Here is a 22,301-nt window from a genome sequence, read left to right on the forward strand (position 1 = left end):
GCGATGGTTTCACAATAACTCCACCTGGATCACAAAGTTTATCGCCAGGGTCTTTGGTTTGTTTTGATCTCTGCAGGGTGCAATGGTGATACTGCGCCTCCGGTCTGGGACCAAGTCCAGATTGCAGCTTCAGCACCAGCTCCCTTTTCTCACACCCTCCCACACGGTTTCTCCTGCACACTTACACCAGCCCACGCAATTCTTTCTGCTGCCCACTGATGCACAAGGCCGCCATATCTTTTGATGGTGCAAAGCATAGGGCAGTGATTTTTTTTTTTTGCTTATGGTTGCTGGGCTAAATGGATTACTTCATTTCTCTGTTTTAAACTAGTCTGAGCAGACTTTCCGTGTGCGTTTGTGCCCATGACGGTATGTGCGTGTTTGCGTGTCGGCGATGCTTGCTGTGACTGAGTGATTTAGTATGCATGTGTGGGAAGGTGTGATTCTGATGCATGAAGGTGCGAGTCTCTCTTTAGTCCTTGCGCCGGGTTGTGGAGGTCATTCCTTTTCCACTCGAAGGCTCTGATCATTTCACCTCATGATCATTTCAGCAAAACCCATGGATCACACAGGAGGAGTTTCCTTTCAAATTCCCTTATAGTTCAGATCATTTAAGGGGAAAAAATACTGCAACCAAAAGTGTTTGATGATTCTTTAATATCATTCTAGTTGCACCTGATAGACAGTTTTTTATTACTTCTTTCCTGGATGAGACTTATAAAATATCAGCTGTTTACACTGTGAAGCAGGATTATACCGCGAGCCGTGCTTGATTAAAAGCATTTCTCTGTTTGTCTGCCCACGTATCCTAGAAGAAGAACAAAGCTCTCGAACAGGTTGAGCATCAACACCAAATCCCCGATGCAGCCCTTTGAGCTATCAAATGTGAACTGAAATAATCTATATTATTTTTTTTTTCATTTTATCAAAGCCCCATGGGATGTGTGTCCATAATTCTGGTAGGAACCACTTGTATTTCATTATAACCTTAATTACTAATAGCTAACTGTTTGGATTTAGAGATAAATCTGTCAGTTTGCTTCAACTTGGCTGCTTTTTGATAAATGCAACTCTCTAATTAATAGTTTTTTTCTAATGGTTACAATTAAATGCAGCCTTTATAAATCCATCAGACTTGCAGTGCCATGAAACAATGACACTTTCTTCCCATTTTAAAACCTTTCATGTATCTATTATAACCTTTAGGTCTACAAACTATGGCTATGGGGATACAGGTAGCTCTATGGAGCTTCCAAAGAGTCTATTCATATTTTTGGTAATGATTGAACTGAGCAGCCTACTAAAAGCAATGAAGGTGATAAAGTTACTTATTTTAAAGTTGTTTTGGTTTTTTTTGTTCCTTATCTCTGTATTAGCATCTTTGTAACGGAACACAGACCTATTGAAAGGAACCACTTTTCCCAAATATTGAGTAATTGTCATTATTCGGTTGAAGAATATTAATTTAATGCCTTTTTTTTTAAGGTTCGAAGTATTATTGTTATATTTTTTACTTAAAAACAATATTTTAAAATGCAAACCACAGCTTTTTATTTTAAAAAGTAAAATAAATGATCTTATAATGAAAAAAAAAATAGTTTCTTATGTTTTTTGGGGTGCTGAATATATCTGATTTAGCTGGACCAATGGCATGAATAGACAATTAAAGTAGATGAAACGTGTTTGGTTCAAACTTTATGCATTTCTTTGCATGGCCTAGTCAAAGTCCAGGCCTAAGTCCTATTATAATCAATGCTATACATTTAATCTGAATCATCATTTGCTAACAAGTATGAGCTCAAGTTTCATCCTCTAAATGTACATATTTCCATATACTTTAAAGTACCAATTCTGGCACAAACCCCCTGAAAAAAAATAATTTCAGCATAGTACTATAAATTTGTGACACCTTCACGACTTGAAACAGCATCGTGTCGCAGGCACACGAGTAATTATACTCAGCCATTACCCATCCGAGCCTTGACACTGGGCAGGCCTGTCATATTCCCTCATAAGAGGAAATTAGAGGGATTGCGATGAGAGGGGATGTTGCTAATTGGGACACGGTGCTGAGGCTGGCTTGTGTCATGGAGTTAAGAGGTATTTAGAAAGAGCAGCAGACCTGCTCACGCTACACTGATTCTAATTTATCTCCGGTTCCCTCTGCCCTCCCTTGCATTAGCTCAGACCTGCCATGTCATGCCTGCCATGTCATGCCCTCTGCCTCTCTATCTTCTGTCTAATCCATACCAGTCCCCTCTACAGCTTCTACTTCCAGTTTTCTTTCCATCTTTGTTCACTCTGGTCGTTCTATCATTCCTGCCTTTAGCTCCCAATGGTGGATCATTGTGTTATCCATTAGCCTCTGGTTTGACAGACTAATTGTCTTTGTCCACTGGGGTTTCAGTCAGGCTGACCCTCTGAGTCCTACATTTCCAAGAGAGAGCTGCAGAGTTTCAGATCTGATTGGGATTCTGTCATTTGACATTTACAGAACATACTGGTCAGCAGCGTAGCAGAAGCAAATGTATACTATCCTTTTAACTGTTTAACCCAGAGTAAAGAAAAAACATCCACATGAACCTTTGTTGTTTATTGCCGTTCTGATTTTCTTTTCTGCCCCTCGCTGTGCAGCATGATGAAAGGGTGAACAAAACCAGGCAGAGATAACAAGCCGGCAAATCAAAAGCTGTTTTTATCTTAAAAAAAAAAAAGGAAAACAAGTGTGTCTGTGTAGAGGAACCAGAAGCTTTCATTCCGCAGGATCGGCACAAAGTTGCCCCCTCTGATCTTTTCTACGCTCCCGTATGAATATTTATGCCACCTTTTTTCGAGTCCTGCATCAACTTTTGCTTTCTTCTTGTTCTCAGGGGCGTTGCACGAGAGAGAACTGCAAATACCTCCACCCGCCCGCTCACCTGAAGACTCAGCTGGAGATCAACGGACGGAACAACCTGATCCAGCAGAAGACCGCCGCTGCCATGTTGGCTCAACAGATGCAGTTCATGATCCCCGGAACCACCATGCAGCCTGTGGTCAGTGCTGGTTCTCAGCGAAGCTCCCAACTTTACTGTCAGGGGGGGAGAAATCACGATAAACATGCATATTATTGTTGCTTTTAATGCTCCTCTGCAAACCTCAGGAGCTTTTTCCGCCAGTCAGTGGTGGTCTCTACCAGGTGTGAATGTGTATCCAACTAAAACAGAACCTGCTTACTCAGCTAAACCTTTCCAGAAACAGAGGTTTTAAAAAGGAAACAAATTTCTCACTTTCCGCTCTTGCCGAATCCTCTTCATAAACATATTCCTCTCTTTTACCCCAGCTGTTTGTCTAGTTATCAGTTTCCTTACCCTCTCTCCCATCTATCTTCATCACCGCTCATTATAGCTGCTCAAATAGAATGAACTCTTAACTTTTTTAGCTCACTTTATTAAATACCACTAAGAATAAGCTAAAAGACTAAAAATTGTTACAAAACTCTCTGGCATATGGGGTAAAGAAATAATTTGTAGCTTGATTTGATTGTATCCAGTGAAGCAGAGAGGTTTAAATATCATATTCCAGCTGTATTACTTGTGTCCTTTCTCCCCATGATGGAGTTTTCTCTATCTTCAACAGACGTTTCCAGTCAGTCAGGGCCTGGGATCCAGCGCCGGTTTAAGCTACACAACTTATCTGACCCCGATGTCCCACGGCATGGGCCTGGTTCCCACAGACATTCTGCCCAGTGCGCCCGTCATCGTCCCCGGCAGCCCGCCCGTCTCTGTGACGGCCGGTTCCTCCTCCAACCAGAAGCTTCTGCGCGCCGACAAGCTGGAGGTGACCTAACCAAAGTGCCGTAGCTCTTTTGAATAATATTTATGCTGCAAAAAAACAAGAGCGAATGCTCAGATTTCTGTTGATTAGGATTGGAAAGAATCATAGAGTTACTTATTTTTATGTTGCTTCCCTCCACTGTTCTTCAGCATAAGTCTCTTAAAACAACATGACTTCCTTTACAGCAGTGATGTGAAAATGAGTTATGATAAATCACTGTGATCCAAAGTGGAATTAACTCGAGACAAAGGGGTAGTCGCTAGACAGCCGCAGCCAAACTGAGCCGTTTCAAACAACTCTGAATGTCTCCATCTGCCCTCTTGGCAAACAACTCTCGAGAATAACTGTGGGATTGTGAAAGAATCCACGAGGAGGAAGGGGAGGGGTTGGATTTTTTTTTTTTCTGCACCATATTTATCAAGATAAACAGTAATCTACCTAAGACCTGAAGGTGATGCGTGGGCGTGTGCCTGTATGTGTTTTTCTGCAGGAGTGCCATCACTTAGCAACTGAATGAAGCTGGCTTTAATTAAGCTGTATCCCTCTGAGACACGTACACACTCCTACACACACACAAAAAAGTGCCAACATGCACGTTCGCGCAACTTTTGCACAAACATGTAGGCGGGATTTGTTATGAACGTTCGTATATAATGTTCCAGCTTTGGAAAGGAAAAAAAAGATATTTCATATTTTTTTTCGCCTGACGCCTTGTTTGTTTCCCACCTTCTCCTCCAGGTCTGCCGCGAATTCCAACGGGGCAACTGCGCCCGCGGCGAGACGGACTGCCGCTTCGCTCACCCGAGCGACAGCCCCATGATCGACACCAGCGACAACACGGTCACCGTGTGCATGGACTACATCAAGAGCCGCTGCTCCCGCGAGAAGTGCAAGTACTTTCACCCCCCGGCCCACCTGCAGGCTAAAATTAAGGCCGCCCAGCACCAGGCCAACCAGACGGCTGTGGCTGCCCAAGCTGCGGCCACAGCTGCAGCCATGGTAAGATCACCACACCACCATCAGGGCTCCTTTTATAACTCTATCTAGATAATAACCCTCTATGTTTACAGCTTTTTGTGACAAACACTATCAAATGTTTATTTTCTGTTTATTCTGGGGACTTCTGGAAGTTTTTTACTATTTAATCTTCACTTAGAAAAACTTCAAACACCTCTCGCTTACAGCATCACGCAATGTGGAGCCCTGCTTTATTACTGCACTAAACGTCCTCTGTTGATTTATTCCAGCACACTCTAGAGCACAATTCACCAACAATAGTCATTCCAAAGAGAGGCGCTTGTATACAACAAACAGGGTTTAGTGAGACCTAAACAGATCAGCGTTGACGCCGCAAGAACAATCTGTTATTATTTCACTGCAGCCTTCTTTTATTTTCCAATGCCCTTGGTTCATCCAGAGACAATGCGTCGGCTCAACCCCCTCCAACCCTCTTTACTGCTCTCAGTGATAAGTGCAGTTCTCTGCAGATCACTTGCAAATTGAATCAGGGATGGATGTAGCATGATGGGGTGGGAGTTTCACCCTCCTTTAGGTTGAGTCATCCCCACCGACAGGGGGGGAAAAGGTAGACAAGGATGTTAAAAAATATACAAAAAAAAACTCTGCATACAGTTCTGGCTGTTTCCCCAGAGGCATGGAGTGGCTTCCTCTGATTGGTCCTTTGGCTACTGCACTTGCACACCTTGCACTGCCCCAGTGTGCTGACTGACTCCCTTTTCTTTTCCTCCATGGCATGGGCATGCTTTACAACCTTTGCACATACTGTACCTCTCACTGGCTGGCTCCATTGCTGCTTGCTGTCCCTCTCTTTCCTTTATGAACCCACGGTGTGGATGATGAGGCAGGTTGGCTGGATTTGTTCCCACGCAGTTTTATACAGCCTTGCAAAAGTTTTTAGACCCCTTAAACGTTTTCCTATTATGTTACATCAGTTTGTCTCGTTTTATGTGGTTAGCCAACGCTAACTAGAGCACAGTTTTGTCGTGCATTTGTATTTCATTTCATTTTCTATTATCTAACTTGATCAAATCTGAGGAAACCAGTTCCCTTAGTCCATCTGTGTGCTATTTAATCCCAGTTTAAACCAGGCTTTTAGGGCTTTAAGGTTTGTTGGAGAAGATAAATAAACAAACGGCATTATAAAGACCAAACAACACAACAGACAAGTCAGGGATGAAGTTGAGATGTTTAAAGTAAGGTTAAGTTATAGTATAGTATACAGTCTCCTCAGCGAAGCATGTTAGTGGCAGCATTGTGCTGTGGGGTTACTGTAGGCTGGAATTAATAGACCGACGATTTCAGAGCTTTTGAATTGGTTTGAGTCATGAGTTAAAATGGTCTAGTCAAAGTCCTGGTTATGTATTCCAGTTCCAGAGTAGAGTAGTGAGGCTGAATAAAAAATTAATTGCTCAGTTATTAGTGTTTTTGTTTTTTTTGTTTTTTTTAAACAGCTCTGAATCCTTTTTAACAACGTGATTCTCCAAAATAAACACACCGATTCTTTTAGTATCATAATTTAGTCTTGTGTGGCTTGTGTTTCGGCTGCTTCATCGTTATAGCATGCAACCCTCATAGACTTTATCGTCTTTATTACCCGATTCCCTAGCTCCCTTTAGAGTTTCCAGTCTGTGCTAAAGGTGAAGAGGGTTAAGCTCAGGACAACAAGTTGTTTAGTCAGCACCTTTAATCCAATTGTCTTTGAGCTCGCAGCCTAAGCTGCAGCACTTTTATTGAAGCAGATCCATAAAAAAATAAAAAATCTGTGCAGATGCGGCACTAAAAATAGGATAAAAAAAATCCCACAGCGATCAGTAGATAAGATTACATCGTCCGACGCGGATGCAATAAGTTGTTTAACCAGTGCCACGCTGTGTTGTTTTTGCCATGCTGTGATCTTCTACCTCATTACAAGTCAAATGCAGCCATCTTTGCCTGTCATCTCACTTTAATACAGCCATCTTTCATTTGAACTAACCAGTGTTTTGAGGCCTGTTAACACCGCAGCCCATCAGCAATGCATTGTTGCTAATACCAGGATACCTATGCAAGCGCAGAGTGAGAAAATCCACATACATCAAGCAAGAGGCTTGTGCATGGACCATCGTATTCATGTCTTATTTTTTATTTATTTTTTTCCTGCCCCGACATTCGCTTGGATTAGGAAAATAAAATTCTTTTAGTTAGCATAGTGCAAGTTAGATTTTTGGACTTTTTTTTTTTCTTTTTTTAACATAAGATTTGGAATAAACAGAGCTCCACATTCTGTTGTTAAACTCCAACTTGTGCACCTTACGGTTTACTTTAACCGTTCACCAGACAGCACTACAGAGATGGGTTTGAGGCTTATTTCAAATATCCCCACTTAGAAACCTTTTTTTTTTGTGTGTGTGTTTCGGCTGCTAGTTATTCTGAAGGTTTTCTTTTAACCTGAAACACTCAGACACTTTTCTATCAGTTAGTTGGTACAGGTCACATATTTACTGATTGTAATCAGCTTTGTTAATCCGATGTATTTCCAGTTCCAGAATAGCTCTCCAAAATTATCTGATACTTCTTGGACAATTGCTTTTTAACCAAAGGTTAATATAGCAGCTTTTTTTTTTTTTTTTTTTGCTTTTGTACTAATTATAATAGTAGCTATGTTTCTTTAAAGTTAAACGAAACAAACCTTTTTTTGTTTATGTGCATGCCTATTGTTTTGTATGTGGTATACTGGCATTCAGATTATTTTTGTTTTTGTTTTTTTTCCTTCTCACCTATCCACAATGTAATGCTGTCCCCCATGATGCACCTCTGCTTGCTGTTACCTGTATGTTAATACGCTTGAATCCCATTGGCCCACTGCCATCATGTGCTCGCTGCCTGCTAATTAAAGACTCAGTCGACTGCCAAAGCAATGAAGCGACCCCTCGAGGCAACTGTAGACCTGGTACTTGGACCTTTCACCTTTTGCTTTGCATGTAGCTTCTTTAATTGTACTTGTAGCCACTCGCAGAATTTAATTTGGCTCTTCTGTTGTTGTGAAACCCTGTAAAAGACACTTTTACTGTGTAGACGTTAATCATTTATGATCACCTGTGGATTTTCTAGATTGTGTTTTGCAGTAATGAACGTAAAGCTAAAATAATTCCAGCTACCCTGCTACTTTCTTTAATGTGTTTCCATTTCTTGCTTTTTTTATGTGCATAGAGAGAAAAAAATTAACACTTTACAATAACACTGCTGTTGATTTGAGTGAGGCTGAAGTCTCAAAGTCTGTGCTTCTGTTTGTGTGTGGCAAGGCGTTCCCCCATGGTGTCCTCCAGCCCCTACCAAAGAGACCAGCACTTGAGAAGAGCAACGGAGCGAGCTCTCTGTTCAACCCCAGTGTTTTGCACTACCAGCAGGCGCTGGCCAACGCGCAGCTCCAGCAGCCTGCTTTCTTTCCCACAGGTAAGATCTTTCACTTCATGCATATGGCACACAGCTGCAGACAGATGCACGGTTAGGAATGCGTAGATCTTAGCAACGATGGCTGCAATGGAAGTCTGTTTGCTGCTGTTAAGGGGAACTCTGGTTTATCTCCTGTAAGGAAATGCCTTAGACCAGAGAATCCCCCAAAAAAGTTTGCATTTTTACTGCTTAAATTTTTCTAGTTTTCTCAAATATTTTAACATTTTAAAAATATGCTAATTTCACCCCCTCACAGACACCATAGACAATAAAGACAAGCAGAAACAGGCTTTAGGGTGATCTCAGACTTAATACCGTCCCTTAAACCTCTCAGAATTTTGTTTTGTTACAACCACAAACCTGTAGAAGTTGTATCCGGATTTTATGTGCCAGACCAACACAAACTGGTGATTGATTGTATAATAGAAGAATAATAAAACACTGTTTACCAAAAAAGGATTCTGCTTTAAATTATATACACAGCTTACCACCTCCAGAAGGTTGGCTTAATAAAAAACAGGGAAAATCTGTGTAATTATTTATGATCTGAGATGGGAACATCTTTGCACAAATCAGAGCAAAGATGTTAAAGAAGGTGCTCTGGTGTGATGTGACCAGAATTCGATTCTTTACCCGATAAAATACCAAATGTGTTTAAATTCAACCTTGATGATCTTTCTGTTAGTAGCAGCATATCGCTAAGGCGGGGGACAGCATCAGGATTCCAATTCACTAGAAAATAGAAGCTAAATGCAGGAAAAAAGTAAAAGACGTGTGGAGGTTAACCTCCCAGTGTGCAGACAGGGCTGAAATAGTTTAGATCCATTTGATAGAATGTCCTAGTCAAAGCCCAAATCTCAGCCTTTAAAGAAATTATGCCTTCCAATAACCTTAATCATCCAATCCGACTGTAGCTTTAGCGGCTTGGCAAAAACGATGTCTTTTTTTATTAATAATGAGACATTTTGAAAGGAAGTTTTACTCTCAGACCCATTTAGAGTTAATACAAAGCTGTTTTTAATTCATTTCATAAATTCCCGATAAAAATATGTTGGATTTTCAGGCTAAAGCAGAACTTCTCTAAAGGGTTTGAATACTTTTGGAAAGCAGTATGGCTGAGCTTACTCCAGCTGTAGCAGCAACAGGGAATCATCTTTTTTTTTTAATTATTTTAACAACACATTTTTAAGCTTCAAGACGCGTTTAAAAAAAAGTCTATGGCTTTGTGTAGAAAGTGTAGGAAAGTTTTCCATGTATCTCAATTAACCTTAAACAATATAGAAAACAACCCACAAGAGATTTTTATCTTGATTTTTTCCCATCACCTCTTCGATTTGTGTTTCTTCCCCTTATTTATAACAAAATGTACATCTCTATATTTCATTGAAATAATATCCTCCCCTCAGTTTTTATAAAGCAGTTCTGCAAATTCATTTTCCAGCAGAAATATAAAGTTGAACTTAAAGTCAGACTTGTTAAAGTCAGAGACTGGATGTTTGCCTTAGCTGCAGCTCCTCCCACTAATGCAGATCTCTGGAAATAGAATGCCTCCGCTTGCTTTTTTTTTGACTTTCATTATTAGTTGGCATCACCGCGGTAACTGTGGCATCTGAGCTGACTGATGCTTTTTGTTTTTGTCTTGTCTAACTTTGTTGTTCTCCTCCTCCTCAATTAACCCATCTCTTCCCTCCTCTCTCTCTCTCTCTCCCTCCCCTCTGTGTCTCACTCCTTCTATCTGTCCTATTCTGTTTAAACACAACAGGGTCAGTGTTGTGCATGACCCCTGCTAGCAGTCTTGGTAGGTCCTGATTTTGCTCTCTCTCTTTCTCTCTTTCTCTCTCTCTCTAACACACACAAACACACAAGCTTAAGGCTGATGTAGAGGGAAATGGTGTCTGCAGCTCTTACAGGTCAGACAAAATATCCTCACTACCCTGTGCCACCCCTTAAGGTGGTGCTAACACGGTTACAGATATATTTTTTCTCATCAAACTTTTAATTTCCTTGCCCTCAAACGTTTTATTTGCACTGTGCATCACCTAAAGGAGTCGCAGCTTAAAGCTCTTATTTCCCTACTGATCGACTCTGTTGCTAATGACTGTTTTGTTTATGATTAAAGTGCTGATCAAATGTGTTTCCTAAGCTCTAATATAGCCTCTGCTGTGCTGTGTTAACCAGGAAATTTAAATCAGTTTCCCAGAGAAGTTATACACGTAACCTGGAACCCTAATGAGATGATTGTTAAAACCAAAGTTATGGCGCCTTGCAGAAGTATTCACACCTCTAGAACTTAAACCACAATTTTGTCACTTTGCAGCTACAAAGAAAAACCTCAAAGTTTTGCCATTTGGAAGCAGAAAGGAAAAAGAAATAGTTTTATCAAACTTGTTTTGAAAGAAAGAAATGAAGATGTGGCTTTGATCAACCTTTTCTGGAGTTTTTTTTTGGGATTTATTTATGAGATTTGCACATTGGGTCACTAAATATGCGCAGATTCTTCGTGATCTTAGCCAAATTGTATCTAACTGGTTGTTTCCAGGATAGCTATGCATCTATCCCCTAACTGGCCTTTTCCTGGGTTATTTATTTGACTTTTGGAATCCTGAAAGTGTGATATCTTATTTTATTATGACACTTTTCCACAAAGCTCAGATATTACTCATCAAAAATATGAAATTCTCCTCCTTGTTGCTGCAATGTAACAAATGGGAAAAGGTTTAAGAGATCTGGATATTATTTGCTAGGCACCAGCTATAAATAACTAATTTTACCATGTTTTAACAAGTTCCCTAGAATTGCATGTGCTCTGGCATTGGCTGTGAGGCGTCATCCTGCTGTTCAGTGAGTCGGTCCAACTCTTTTTAAAAGGAGCATCACAACACGCGTCTCGTATCAACTTCTCTGGGAAAGACCTAAAACTGATTTGCCGTATAAATTTCCTAAACCTGTGATTGTAATCAGCTTCTCTCCTCTTGTTTTATTTTTTTTTCCTCCCATGCTGTCCTTTTCTTCCTCTCTTTCTATCTGTCCTCCTCGCTTTGCATTGTGAATGGTTGCATGCCCTCTGCCGGCGTTACCCTAACGATGGCTCGCTGGCTCTCTCCCTCTCTCACCACATCCACCAACATCGACAAAACGCTGCCGTCGACACACGCTCCACGACTGTTACCATGGTTGCCATAACGCTCCACCTACCTGTTCATTGCTCCCCCCTCCCTCCTCCCCCTTTCCTTCCTTCTCCTCAAAAAAACAAAAACAAAGTCCCAATGATGTACAGTGCTACGCCTGCTACTGTCTCTGCAGCAACAACTCCTGCCACAAGTGTCCCCTACGCAGCAACAGCACCAGCCAATCAGGTTTGCTCCTTTTAAAGCTTTCTTTCATCAGTCCCTGGAGCTCTGAATAAGTACTGCCTCCTAATAGTTGTGCTGAAACAACCTGCAGCTTAACCATACTCCAATCATCCATGTGGCTGCACACAGCTAGTGTCTGTTTTCCACCCAATTTGAAGCGAAACCAGTGTCTCGTATTCCCATTAAAATCAGTAAGGCACTTCTTCAGAGCTCCTACATTTGCGAGTAGTACTTGTGTTATGTTGCACCACTTCCTGTTATTTTTGTTTTGTTTTGCATGTTCTTGTCGTTTGTTTTCTACTCTTCTTGTCTTAAAAATAATAAAGCCTCTCCATCTGCAGCAGGGGACATCATCTGCACCGCAAACACGCATCCGAGCAGAAGGCTTGCATTTAATCTACAGTTGAAAACCAGATATTTTCAGAACAAAACAGTTTATTTTTGCATCAAATTAAAGCATTTTCAGTTTTAGATTGCTTAGTTTTGCTAAACGTGTGCTGAATGCTAAAGTAAAGGAGGTTTATTTATTTTATGCACATTTATTCTCTCATTATTATACTGAGGCACTGATCAGAGCTTTTCCATAACTTTATTATCTGTTTACAATTCTGCTCCATTTGTCGTCTATTTAGTAAAGTGCACCAGTCTCTTCTGCAGCAAAACCTATGATGCTGCACTGCAAAAACAATCCAGAAATAAGTAGAAACGTCTTAAATGAAGTGTAATTACCTTTAATTTGAGTTGGTAAATAAGATGATCTGCCAATGGAATGAGCATTTTTACTCTTAAAATAAGATAATTAGATAATATGCACTTGAAATAAGACAATGCATTTGTTTTTGTTTTTCTTATTTTAAATGTAAATTGTCTTGTTTCACTAGCAAAGTGTGTCACTTACCTCCTCAATTCAAGAACAAATGCACTTAATTTAAGAAAAATTGACTTATCTAGATTGGGAAATTTTCCAGGGTGCTACTGTTGTGCTGCACAGTTGGATTATAGTTCTTACATTTGAAAGCTTCCCCAGTGTTACACTATTAATTAAAGCAAACAGATTTTATTTTGGTTCCCTAAGATGTTTACAAACATTAAACTGTAATTTGATGTCAAACAGTGAGAGAAAAATCACTGTTTGTCAATATTTGGTTTGAGTCGTATACCCGTTTCCTCGTCTTTGCTTTTTTCATCGATGTGGAATTAAAAGTAAGGGATAAATCAAATGAGAAAAATAGTTCCAGGATACGTTTGTTAGGGTCAGACAGGAAAAGCAATCAGAGCTGTCTATAAACGGCCTCCCAATGATTCTCCTGTTGCCGAGCGTCGGAAGGAGGGACAGGTTCGACTGCCAGGCTGAAACACGTGTGGCCCATTTTTAACCTGGAAATTTCAGGACGGCGGCGGCGCTCTGGCCTCTCTCTTTCTCTCTCTTGCAGCTGGCAGTCATTTACTGCTGGATCTGTGCAGAGGTGCTCTGAGGACACGCAGAAAACGTGCTCCACATGTTAATGCGAACCTCTTTTTTTATTTTTTTTTTTAGTTTTTTTCCCCCCTTGACATTCAGAAAACGTTCCCCGTCTTATACCAATATATGACAACGATCTTTTAACGATCTTTCAAAAGATGCAGGTATCCGGTTTGATGAGAACAGATTAGACTAACCTTTTGGGTCAAAAACAAACCAAAACAGAAATTATTCATCCCATCTCCATCCCCGTTAATCACAATCCGATGTCGTATTGCCCCTCACAGACCAGCAGAGCGCCACTTCCTGTGAGTCACCGTCTCTTCCTGTAATTGGCATGCAGCAGCAGTAGCAGCAGGAAGCAGAGCCACTCTTAAAAGATGCATGTGGGACAAGGAGCTGGAGAAAAGGGTGACGTCAGCCTTCGCTGTCTGCCTCCCTTATTTATTTTTCTTCCTTCTCCTCTCCCACCCAGCAGTACGGAGGCACATCATCACCATCATCCTCATTATCAGCTGTGCTGCATACAGTCCACGCCTTGTTTTACTCCTCTTGTCCCAGTCATGAGGTTTTATCAAATACAGAGGGTTTTTCTTTCTTAATGACAGCACATGTTGCATTGGTCAGTGTTTTCACTTGCTTGCATCTGGTTCGAATCAGTTTTTAAAATCTTGGCCTTTGGTTTCTTATTCAGGCCTTTAAATATAAACAAGACAAAAAAAAAAGATTCTTTAAAAAAACGCACTTGAAGAGGGATATAACTAATGCATACCCCTAAGATTGTGGCAGACAGAGCGAAAGGTTCAGCGTCTGGTCAACTCACGACCCCCAAAACCATCAAAGTGACTCGACATGAAGGAGCCAATCACATCACTCCATGTCTGAGGCATAATATTAACCATGTGCTGCCTTTGCCTTGTCCCTGGTAACATCCCTTCTGCTGCAGGAGTCTTTCAGCACTGCAGCCCCCTCTAGTGGCAGACTAGATTTACTTGGATGCATAGATTCAGCAACATATCCGGATGGTTTTATGATTCTTAACTAAATCATCTTCTGTGTGGAACCTCCTTTTTGCGGCCGGTATCGCTGCTCTGAATTCCTTCCCCATTTTACGTGAATTCTCCTGCGGCCTGGGCTGCAGAGGGCTACCATCACACTGGGTGTTGTTTTTTGTGTTCTGTGTGAAGGGATCAGCGGCTTCTGTCCTGCTGGCTGTATGCTAACTGTTAACTGGAACCATGCAGGGCTTTGTTCTGCATTGGCTCTCTGCCTGGGGCAACCAACAGGGTGGCAGCCTGCAGCTCCTCCACCTCTACCAGTTTCTGTCACCTGATTATTGTCCATCTTTCTATTTTTGTTCTTGTTGCATATGGGTTTTTATCTCTTAAATCGAGTTCAAATGAAGGGTGACCAGGAAATTAAATATATATGTCTCGATCTAAGATATAGTGGTCCCAGAGATTTTTCATATTTAACCATACGCTTTACAAAAGAATATATATTTTTACTTTTTTCTTTATTGAAACAAACTAGAATCTGAAAAGTGTGGCACATTTTACTCTCATAGCCCAGATTAAAGAGAACGAAGTTTACCGGTCAGCCTGGAGGAAACAATTATTAGTTTAAAATATTAGTGATGAATCTATTATTGAAATATTCATCAACTAATTTAGCAATCAATTAAACGTTAATTGGAGTGTAGAGACTCTAAAACATGCATTTAGCTGACAGAGTGACCCACTTAGAGCAGTCATTATATCATAATTGTAAAAAAGTATATGAACATTTTGCATTTAAGATGAAACAAATAATTTTTGTCTGTCAATTCTCTCTATCCAAAACTCCTAAAGTGAAAAAGTTTTAGTTTCACCTGGTTTGATTTTGTAAAAAAATATTCTTTAAGGAACCTTTTGATATTATTATGCGATTAATCTCAAAAAATGATCGACATATTCATCCATTTACAAAATAATCGTTAGTTGCAGCCCTACTGGAGGAGCAGCAGACACAGTGGTGGCAGCACCATGCTGTGGGAATGCTTTGCTTTATCAGGGGTAGGAAAGCATGTAATTAGTAAAAGTTGAGAATAAAATGAGGATAACTCTAGAAGCAGCATAGTTACTTTATAAGCATATATGAAAAAAGAACAAAATCCATAAGATTATAAGTTTATGTGCAGGAAGCGTTCATCCTGATGGGGTTAATAAAATTCCAGCACTCTGGGAGATAAGTCGACATAAACAGAACTAACAGAGCCCAGCTGTCCTGCAATGCTTTGCGTTAAAGCGATATTAATTAAATAAACCGATCTACAACAACTCTAGATCTAATAAAATTTCCCCTGAACCTCCTATCAGAACATTGAGGGAAAAAAAGAAATGTTCCTCCTACCAAATACAAAACAGCGAGACGTCATCAAAGTGAGAAATATTTTATTGAACTACATTTAATAAAAAAAAACTCATTGGATAAAGCATTTTTATTGAAAACTCAAAAACATTTAATTGATTTTAATCAATCGACAAAATCTATCGATAATTTAATTTGTACTCAAGACAGTAGAGACTAAGAATAACATTATCATCACTACTATCAGTATTATTTAGAGGTGGGTAAAGTATCCAAAAATTGTACTCAAGTAGGAGTAGCACTACTTTTAGATAATTTTTTTTTTCTCAAGTAAAAGTAAAAAGTAGTCATCCCAGAAATGACTCAAGTAAAACTACAAAATGTATTCAGTAAAAACGCAACTTGAGTACCGAGTAACTGTTGGATAATAACATCAGATTAAATGTCTATAAATGATGCTGGCAGATAGACCGTATGTGCAATAAATATGAAGAAACAAGAACAAATTCATGCAGCAGAAATACTTATACCAATTCCTTTTCAATATAAATTCAGAAAATCAATCCGACAACTTAATATATGTTAGGACAGGGTAACAAACTTCCACTGTTAATATCTACTGATTTTGGAATAGTTCAAATTACGCAAAGACGACAGAGAAATCAGATATTTTACTTAAGTACTTAAGTAGTAGCAATACTTTACAAGAGCATTACTCAAGTAAAAGTTAGTAGTACGGCACAGAAAACCTACTCCTAAAAGTAAAAATTTTTCCAATTGTGACTCAAATTTAACTGACTAAATGTAAATAATTACTACCGACCTCTGGTATTTATTAGGATGTTTACTCAAGCAACTGTAGACTTTGCAACGCCTCAGTGAACAGCATGTTCTTACTGTATTAGCAGTCCAATTCATTCTTCCTCCTAAAGTAACACTGGATCTTGACTAATCTTCACTACTTCTTTTTTTTCTTTGGTTAAAGTCGCTGACTTGCTAAAGCCCCACTCCTTCCTTGCTTAAACATTGCCCGCATGCATATGTATCCCGGTCATGCGTTGTTGTTATTGTTAATAACATAACACTGAAGGGGCTTTATTTACCAACAAACTGAACGAAAGAAAAGCCTAAAACAAAAAAAGAACATGCCAACATGACATGGACGCTGTAATATTTCAGAAAGAAACGTATTAGCTTAGTCATATAACACCACTATGTAAAGAAAACCTGTCTGAGGCTGCAGAGAAGTTGAGGTTCAGGACATTAGCAAACAGCCAGAGCTGCAGTGGATCCGTTTAGATCATCACAATCAGAGGCAAGACAAAAGAATTCTTGATTATCGCTGATGGCGTTCTTACCAATCTACTTTGTGTATTTCTATCTGATGAAAAGTCATTGATAGACATTGTCTGTGGTTGTACCTGAATGTGAAAAGGAGCTATGGATAAGAACACTAGACGGTTGCTATCCGCATAGGTTTTGATCAGGTGCAATAGTCCCAACAGTTTTAGACTTTACTTTCCCCTCAGATATGAGCTCATTGTGGCGAATCTTTTGCATGCCGACTAAAATAATCTCCCCCTTCTCTTGTTTTTGTCTCTCTGGCTTGCAGATCATCCTGAAGTGAGCGTCGGGAGCGAGATGGAACGTCACGAAGCCGCACTAGGAAGCCCAAAACAGCCCCTCTGTAAATACTACCTTGCCTCTCCCCCAGAGGTCCAGCAACCTGCATGCTAAGAGTGTAAACACTTCAATTTAACCACAAGGACTGCAGTGCCGGTGTAACTCACACACAGTAAACAAAAGATATATACATATATTATATATAAAAAATAGTGTATGTATTGTTAGAAAACGGAATACGCACATGAAAAGTCACAATTATTCTTATGTATAGTGCATACATAGATACACTATAGCCACAGTGGGATCTCTACTCTTGTTTTAGAAAACCCTTTAGTAGGTTGAAGAAGGAGAATGGAGGAGCACCTACACAGCCACACCCTTTCGTTTAGCTTTTTTATTTCAGAAGAGATCTTTTCTCCCTCTTGCTGCTTATTAATTATCACAGCCCCCCCCCCAGAAGCTGAAGCTCTTGCAGACATTTTATCCCTGGAAACATCTTGCCAAAGCTGCGGCTTGGATAAGGATGCCATAGAGCACACACCCTCCAAATTCCATCTTGTTTTCTCTCCCCCCTCCCTCCCCGTTGCTGCAAAGTCAACCTGCTCGCCCTTTATTTGCTGTGAGGCCAATCCAGCTTGTTTGCATGCAGTCAAGACCGGAGAATCTAAAGGCTCGAGCCTGTGCCAAGGGCTTGACGAAGCTGGAGGGTGAACTTCAGACATGCCAAGCCTTCTGTGTACGTGCGACTGTGTGCGTTGTGTGTGTCATATCAGGAAACTGATGGTCTGCCGGCAGACTGCGACTTTAAGCGAGGACTTGCAAAAGATGGTAACTCCAAACCTGGTGGAAGAGTTTCTTCTTCTTTTTTTTTTTTCTTTTTTTTTTTTTTTATGAAGTTTTAGGACCGGGGGACATGTGAGGGACTTAAGTGCTAAATCTAAATGAAAACAACACAAAAAAAAAGTTTGTAAAAAAAAAAAAAAAAAAATTATAAATTAAAAAGAAAACTGTGCATTTGACAACATTCGTCAAGCAAAAAGATGACTTGAACTTGAACTGGAGGGCTATCTGTGACCGTCGGTTGTCCTGTCCAACCCTACTATCACCGATAATCCTGTTTCCATTTTAGAAAACTGTAGAAGTGCCTAAAAAAAGAAAATAAAAACAAAACAAAAAAGAATTTCAAAAAAAAGCTCATCGACGACACACTAAACACCCAGGGCTGGATCACTAAGAGTCACAAAAACCACCGGCTGATAAAACCGCATCTTTTGGGGGGTTTTTTTTCGGGAAAAGACATTACACTATGTGTTGCTAGGAAACACCTGCCTAGCAACCGCTCATTTTACATCACAAGTGACTTTACTGAAGGAAGAGAGCTTGGAGGATCGACAAATCAAAACTAGCTTTGTAGAATGTCTGGTGACGCTTCAACGGTGTATCCGTCGTTTCTTACATGGGTTTCAGTAGTTTACATGAGGAACGTGAGTGAGAACACATCGTATTGTAAACTGTGTAATGTATGTAAAGTGTCTGTCATTTTGAAAGTTTCTATTCTAGAAAATGTATTCCGACTTATTTAAAGAAGTTGTGTTGTGTCTACTATTAAGGTGTGTTTGAACCTTCGCCTCCCGTAATGAACGTTCACATATATCTTTTTTTTTTTTTTAAGGCCAAGATCAGAAAAAAAAGATAAATTATTTTGGTTTTACTTTTTAGGTTTTTATTTTTATTTTTTTTCTCCATTTGATCAAAAGTTCTGGCACGATCTGATGGTGCTTTGATCAACACTGACAATCCACAATCAAAACAGTTTGTTTTCACGCACATTGTGACGTTTTTGTACCCTGTAGCCGCAATAAGCTGATAACGGCCGATAGCTGGCTTTGATCATTTTAAATGGAATAAGCCCAATAACATAAGAGGTCGGCAAAACTCCTATGAAGCTTTTGAGCCAATAACATATTCTTCTTTTGTATTCAATTAGAAATGTTCCTCCTGCCTTCTATCACGTTTCACAGTGATCTAACTACCAACTACGCTTCAAATTATTTAAATTGTCATCGGTGCATGAAAGCATGAATCTATGCATGAATTTCTTATTAAATATACGTTGCAAACTATAAATATTTTAACATTGGCTCTTAGAATCAGCTGATCTTTAATGAACAAACATGACCCTTATGTAATCCAATACATATTTTCCTAAACAGCACAAACACTATTAATTTTCAAGAATTACACTTTTTTTTATATTTATATATAAATATATATGTATATATATTTATCTTTTCAGTTTAAGGATGTCCCCTAAAAACGCCCACTTCCTCATAGCCTAAAAGGCTGTTTTTTTTTTAGATTTCTTACATTTTTGTCTCATTTTAATGATAGTATATTAAAAGTTTAGTGCAGAGAAGAATATTTTGAATTATATCTGGGTTATCTAGACCATTTTGTGATGCAATAATTAACTTTATTTTCATGCAATAACCCAACAAAATACAACACTGACTCAATTTAGACCCATATGTTAGCTCTGCTGCCCACTAGTGGTAAAAAAAAAAAAAAGACATTTTATGAAGAAAAAAACATTTATTTATGTTTGTATGGAAAATTTATTTGTTGTTTTCTCCTTTAACAGATGCTAAATTGAGGAAACTGTTTATTGAAATTGATATGATTTGTCAATGGTCTCACTCTGTGATGCCTAAATAAAGTATATAAAATAAAGAGGTTTGTGTAGGATTATACATTAGTAACTTTTAAACTGAAACTTCTAAACCATTTTATGAAAATCTTGTCCCACCAGCGTTAAAGTAGGCAAAAATAGTAACTATTTAAATATAAATGAAGGGAAAAAAGGGTCTTAATATGCTAGTGCTACTCCAATAGTTATGTTAATGGTTCAAAATCCTCATTAAATTATGTGTTCTTTAGTCATTATGACGTTTAAAACGGGCAGAATTATTATGCGTTTGTAAGGTATTACGTTATCGGTCAGTATTAGCTTATTAGCTGCTACGTACCCTTTTTTTAAGGCAGTAAAATGACCTGTTTTGTTGTAACTTATCTTAAGTCACGTGAGATTTTACTCAAAAACAATGTTGTAAACTATTCTGTTTTGAGATGAATGTAATTTATTGAGCTGTGCAACGTTTCTGCACGGGTCGGTCGTTTTTTTTCTTTTCTTCAAAGATCGAGCCCTCCGTCGAGTCGGCAGACAAGAAGTCACACGGCAGCAGGGGGGGGGGGGTGGCGTGAGCCCGAGAAGCCCGCGCCTAAAACGGAACTGGAAACACCTCTGGATCTTTCTCGCCTTCTCAACGAGGATGAAAATTAAAAGTTTGATGTGAGGAGCGTTAAACATATTACTAGAGTTGCTTGTGATATCGGAGGAATAAAATAAAAAAAAAAAAAAAGATTATTGTATAGATGACATTTTATCGACAGGATTAAAAAAAAAAAGTGAAAAAAATTTAAAGAAAATTTTGAAAAAGATGTACTTTTCACTCTAGTATGATAGTATTTCATAACAATATTAAGTTGTTGCGGTGGCAACCAAATGTTGCAGTTACTAAAGTTTGGTATTTTTGTAAATTACATTGTTAAGTTGATTTTTTTGTTCATTTGTTCTGTTTGTTTCTTTTTTTTGCTAGAACTCTGTACACAAAGTAGATTGTAAAGCAATGAACATTTCTTATTCTTCGATGAGAATATGAGAGTGAACTGATATTTTCATTAGCAAATAACAGCCTCTATACCGACTGTAACACTTCTAGATTTAAAATCATCAATGTTATATAGATTACATATGAATATATATATATATATATATATATATATATGTAAGAACTAAATAATCTATAAATTAAGTTCAGATGAAAACTCCCCTTACAAAGGACCTTTAAGTACCACACAGACTTTTATTTAAATTGTATTTATCCATAGATTTTAGGATTGCACTTTTTTTCCCCCACTTCCTTTAGACTTTAAAAGCATCGGTAATTAATTCGACATATTGTTGCATGAAAAAACTTTTCTTTACTTGCTAAATGATAACGTACTGAATGTTTTTAAAGAGGAAAATGAAAAAAAAAGTCCGAACAACCTTCAGCAACCGTGTGTGTTGGATCCTTTTCAGATGTTTTGTTGAAATGCGTTGGTCGTTATCGAAAAGATGGTTTAAATGAGAAAGAGAGGGGTGGAAAAAACAAAACAAATGTAAGCACTTTCTGAGCAGTTGGTCAACTGAGCAGACTCAGCTTATTCAAACACTTTGCCTTATCTTGAGTCCATCGTGCTTGAGGTTTTATGTTTTTAAGAGCTCTTATGAAATACATAAAAAAAAAATGACTTGAACGGTCTCAATTCTCAAATCCCCTCGGAGTTTCATTTCAAATGTAATTCTTTATATCTGAGGTGTTTTTTTCTTATTTCTTTTTTTTTTTCTTAAAGGTTTTAATGTGTGCATCAGAAAGCCAACAGGGAGGACTGCAAACCAAACTTATCTCCTGGATCTGTAGTAGCCTCGTATGGTCCCATTGCCTTACAATGGAACAGTTTGAGTGTGTAATTCACAGCTTTTGACAGCAGAGGGCACTACAGCTCAGACTGCAGGTTATATTCTCTTTTACAAAGTTAAAATGACAATAAGACCCTCATTGGAATCATAGTTTTAATGTAATCCTTTTAAATGTATTCTTTTGCATATATTTTGTGCTATTTTATGTTTATATAGTCGGTTGTTTCTTTGGTTCAAGCGAGATAGTGTAAAATCTATTGAGAGGAAGAAATAAAGAAAATAAAATCACTTTTGTGTTTGGTCTTATTTCTTGACTAGAGTTTGAAGTTTAAACTAGAATCATGTGAAACCAGCAGAGCTGGAACATCCTTTCCCTGGAACGTCCTTGCTCTGGTGTTTTCCCTAAAGGCCTGCTTAAAACCCCACAGCTGGACCCAAATCCCTACAGCCGTAAAAATAAACAAATCTCCAGCATTGAGCTGACTCAGACCTGCATGGTTATGGGAATATCCCAGAGTTCAGCTGTTGCTTTTATGAAAAAAAAAAATGTAGAGGCCACAGTTAATGCATAAGTATATGTTTTCTATCATTTATATTTTAGGGTCATTTCCTGTCCCTGCAGTTAAGCAAAAAAGAAGATGGGTTACTAATGTCCTCATATAAATGAGATTGTATAATTCAGTTAATTGCGAATATATTAGAAGTAAACCTATATTTATGA

At 38.8% G+C, this 22,301-nt stretch overlaps 1 protein-coding gene across 9 annotated transcripts in view; it reads left to right on the forward strand.

The window, feature by feature from the left end:
- The window catches only part of mbnl2 (muscleblind-like splicing regulator 2), a 41,714-nt gene extending 19,846 nt beyond the window's left edge, over positions 1–21,868 (forward strand). Inside the window, exons 2-9 of one of the 9 annotated variants that reach the window (XM_038280892.1) lie at positions 2,871–3,035; positions 3,619–3,819; positions 4,555–4,815; positions 7,712–7,765; positions 8,118–8,268; positions 10,031–10,066; positions 11,530–11,624; positions 17,045–21,868. In XM_038280892.1, coding sequence (XP_038136820.1) covers positions 2,871–3,035; positions 3,619–3,819; positions 4,555–4,815; positions 7,712–7,765; positions 8,118–8,268; positions 10,031–10,066; positions 11,530–11,624; positions 17,045–17,059 — 978 coding nt within the window. In that variant the 3' untranslated portion in view covers positions 17,060–21,868. The remainder of the gene's footprint in view (positions 1–2,870; positions 3,036–3,618; positions 3,820–4,554; positions 4,816–7,711; positions 7,766–8,117; positions 8,269–10,030; positions 10,067–11,529; positions 11,625–17,044) is intronic. The other 8 variants (XM_038281133.1, XM_038281053.1, XM_038281506.1 and 5 more) reach the window with 8 other exon arrangements.
- Positions 21,869–22,301: the final 433 nt, after the last annotated feature.

Source organism: Cyprinodon tularosa, unplaced genomic scaffold, assembly GCF_016077235.1.
Source record: "Cyprinodon tularosa strain WSP-4 unplaced genomic scaffold, ASM1607723v1 ctg1, whole genome shotgun sequence".
In the NCBI taxonomy this organism is placed as follows: Eukaryota; Metazoa; Chordata; class Actinopteri; order Cyprinodontiformes; family Cyprinodontidae; genus Cyprinodon; species Cyprinodon tularosa.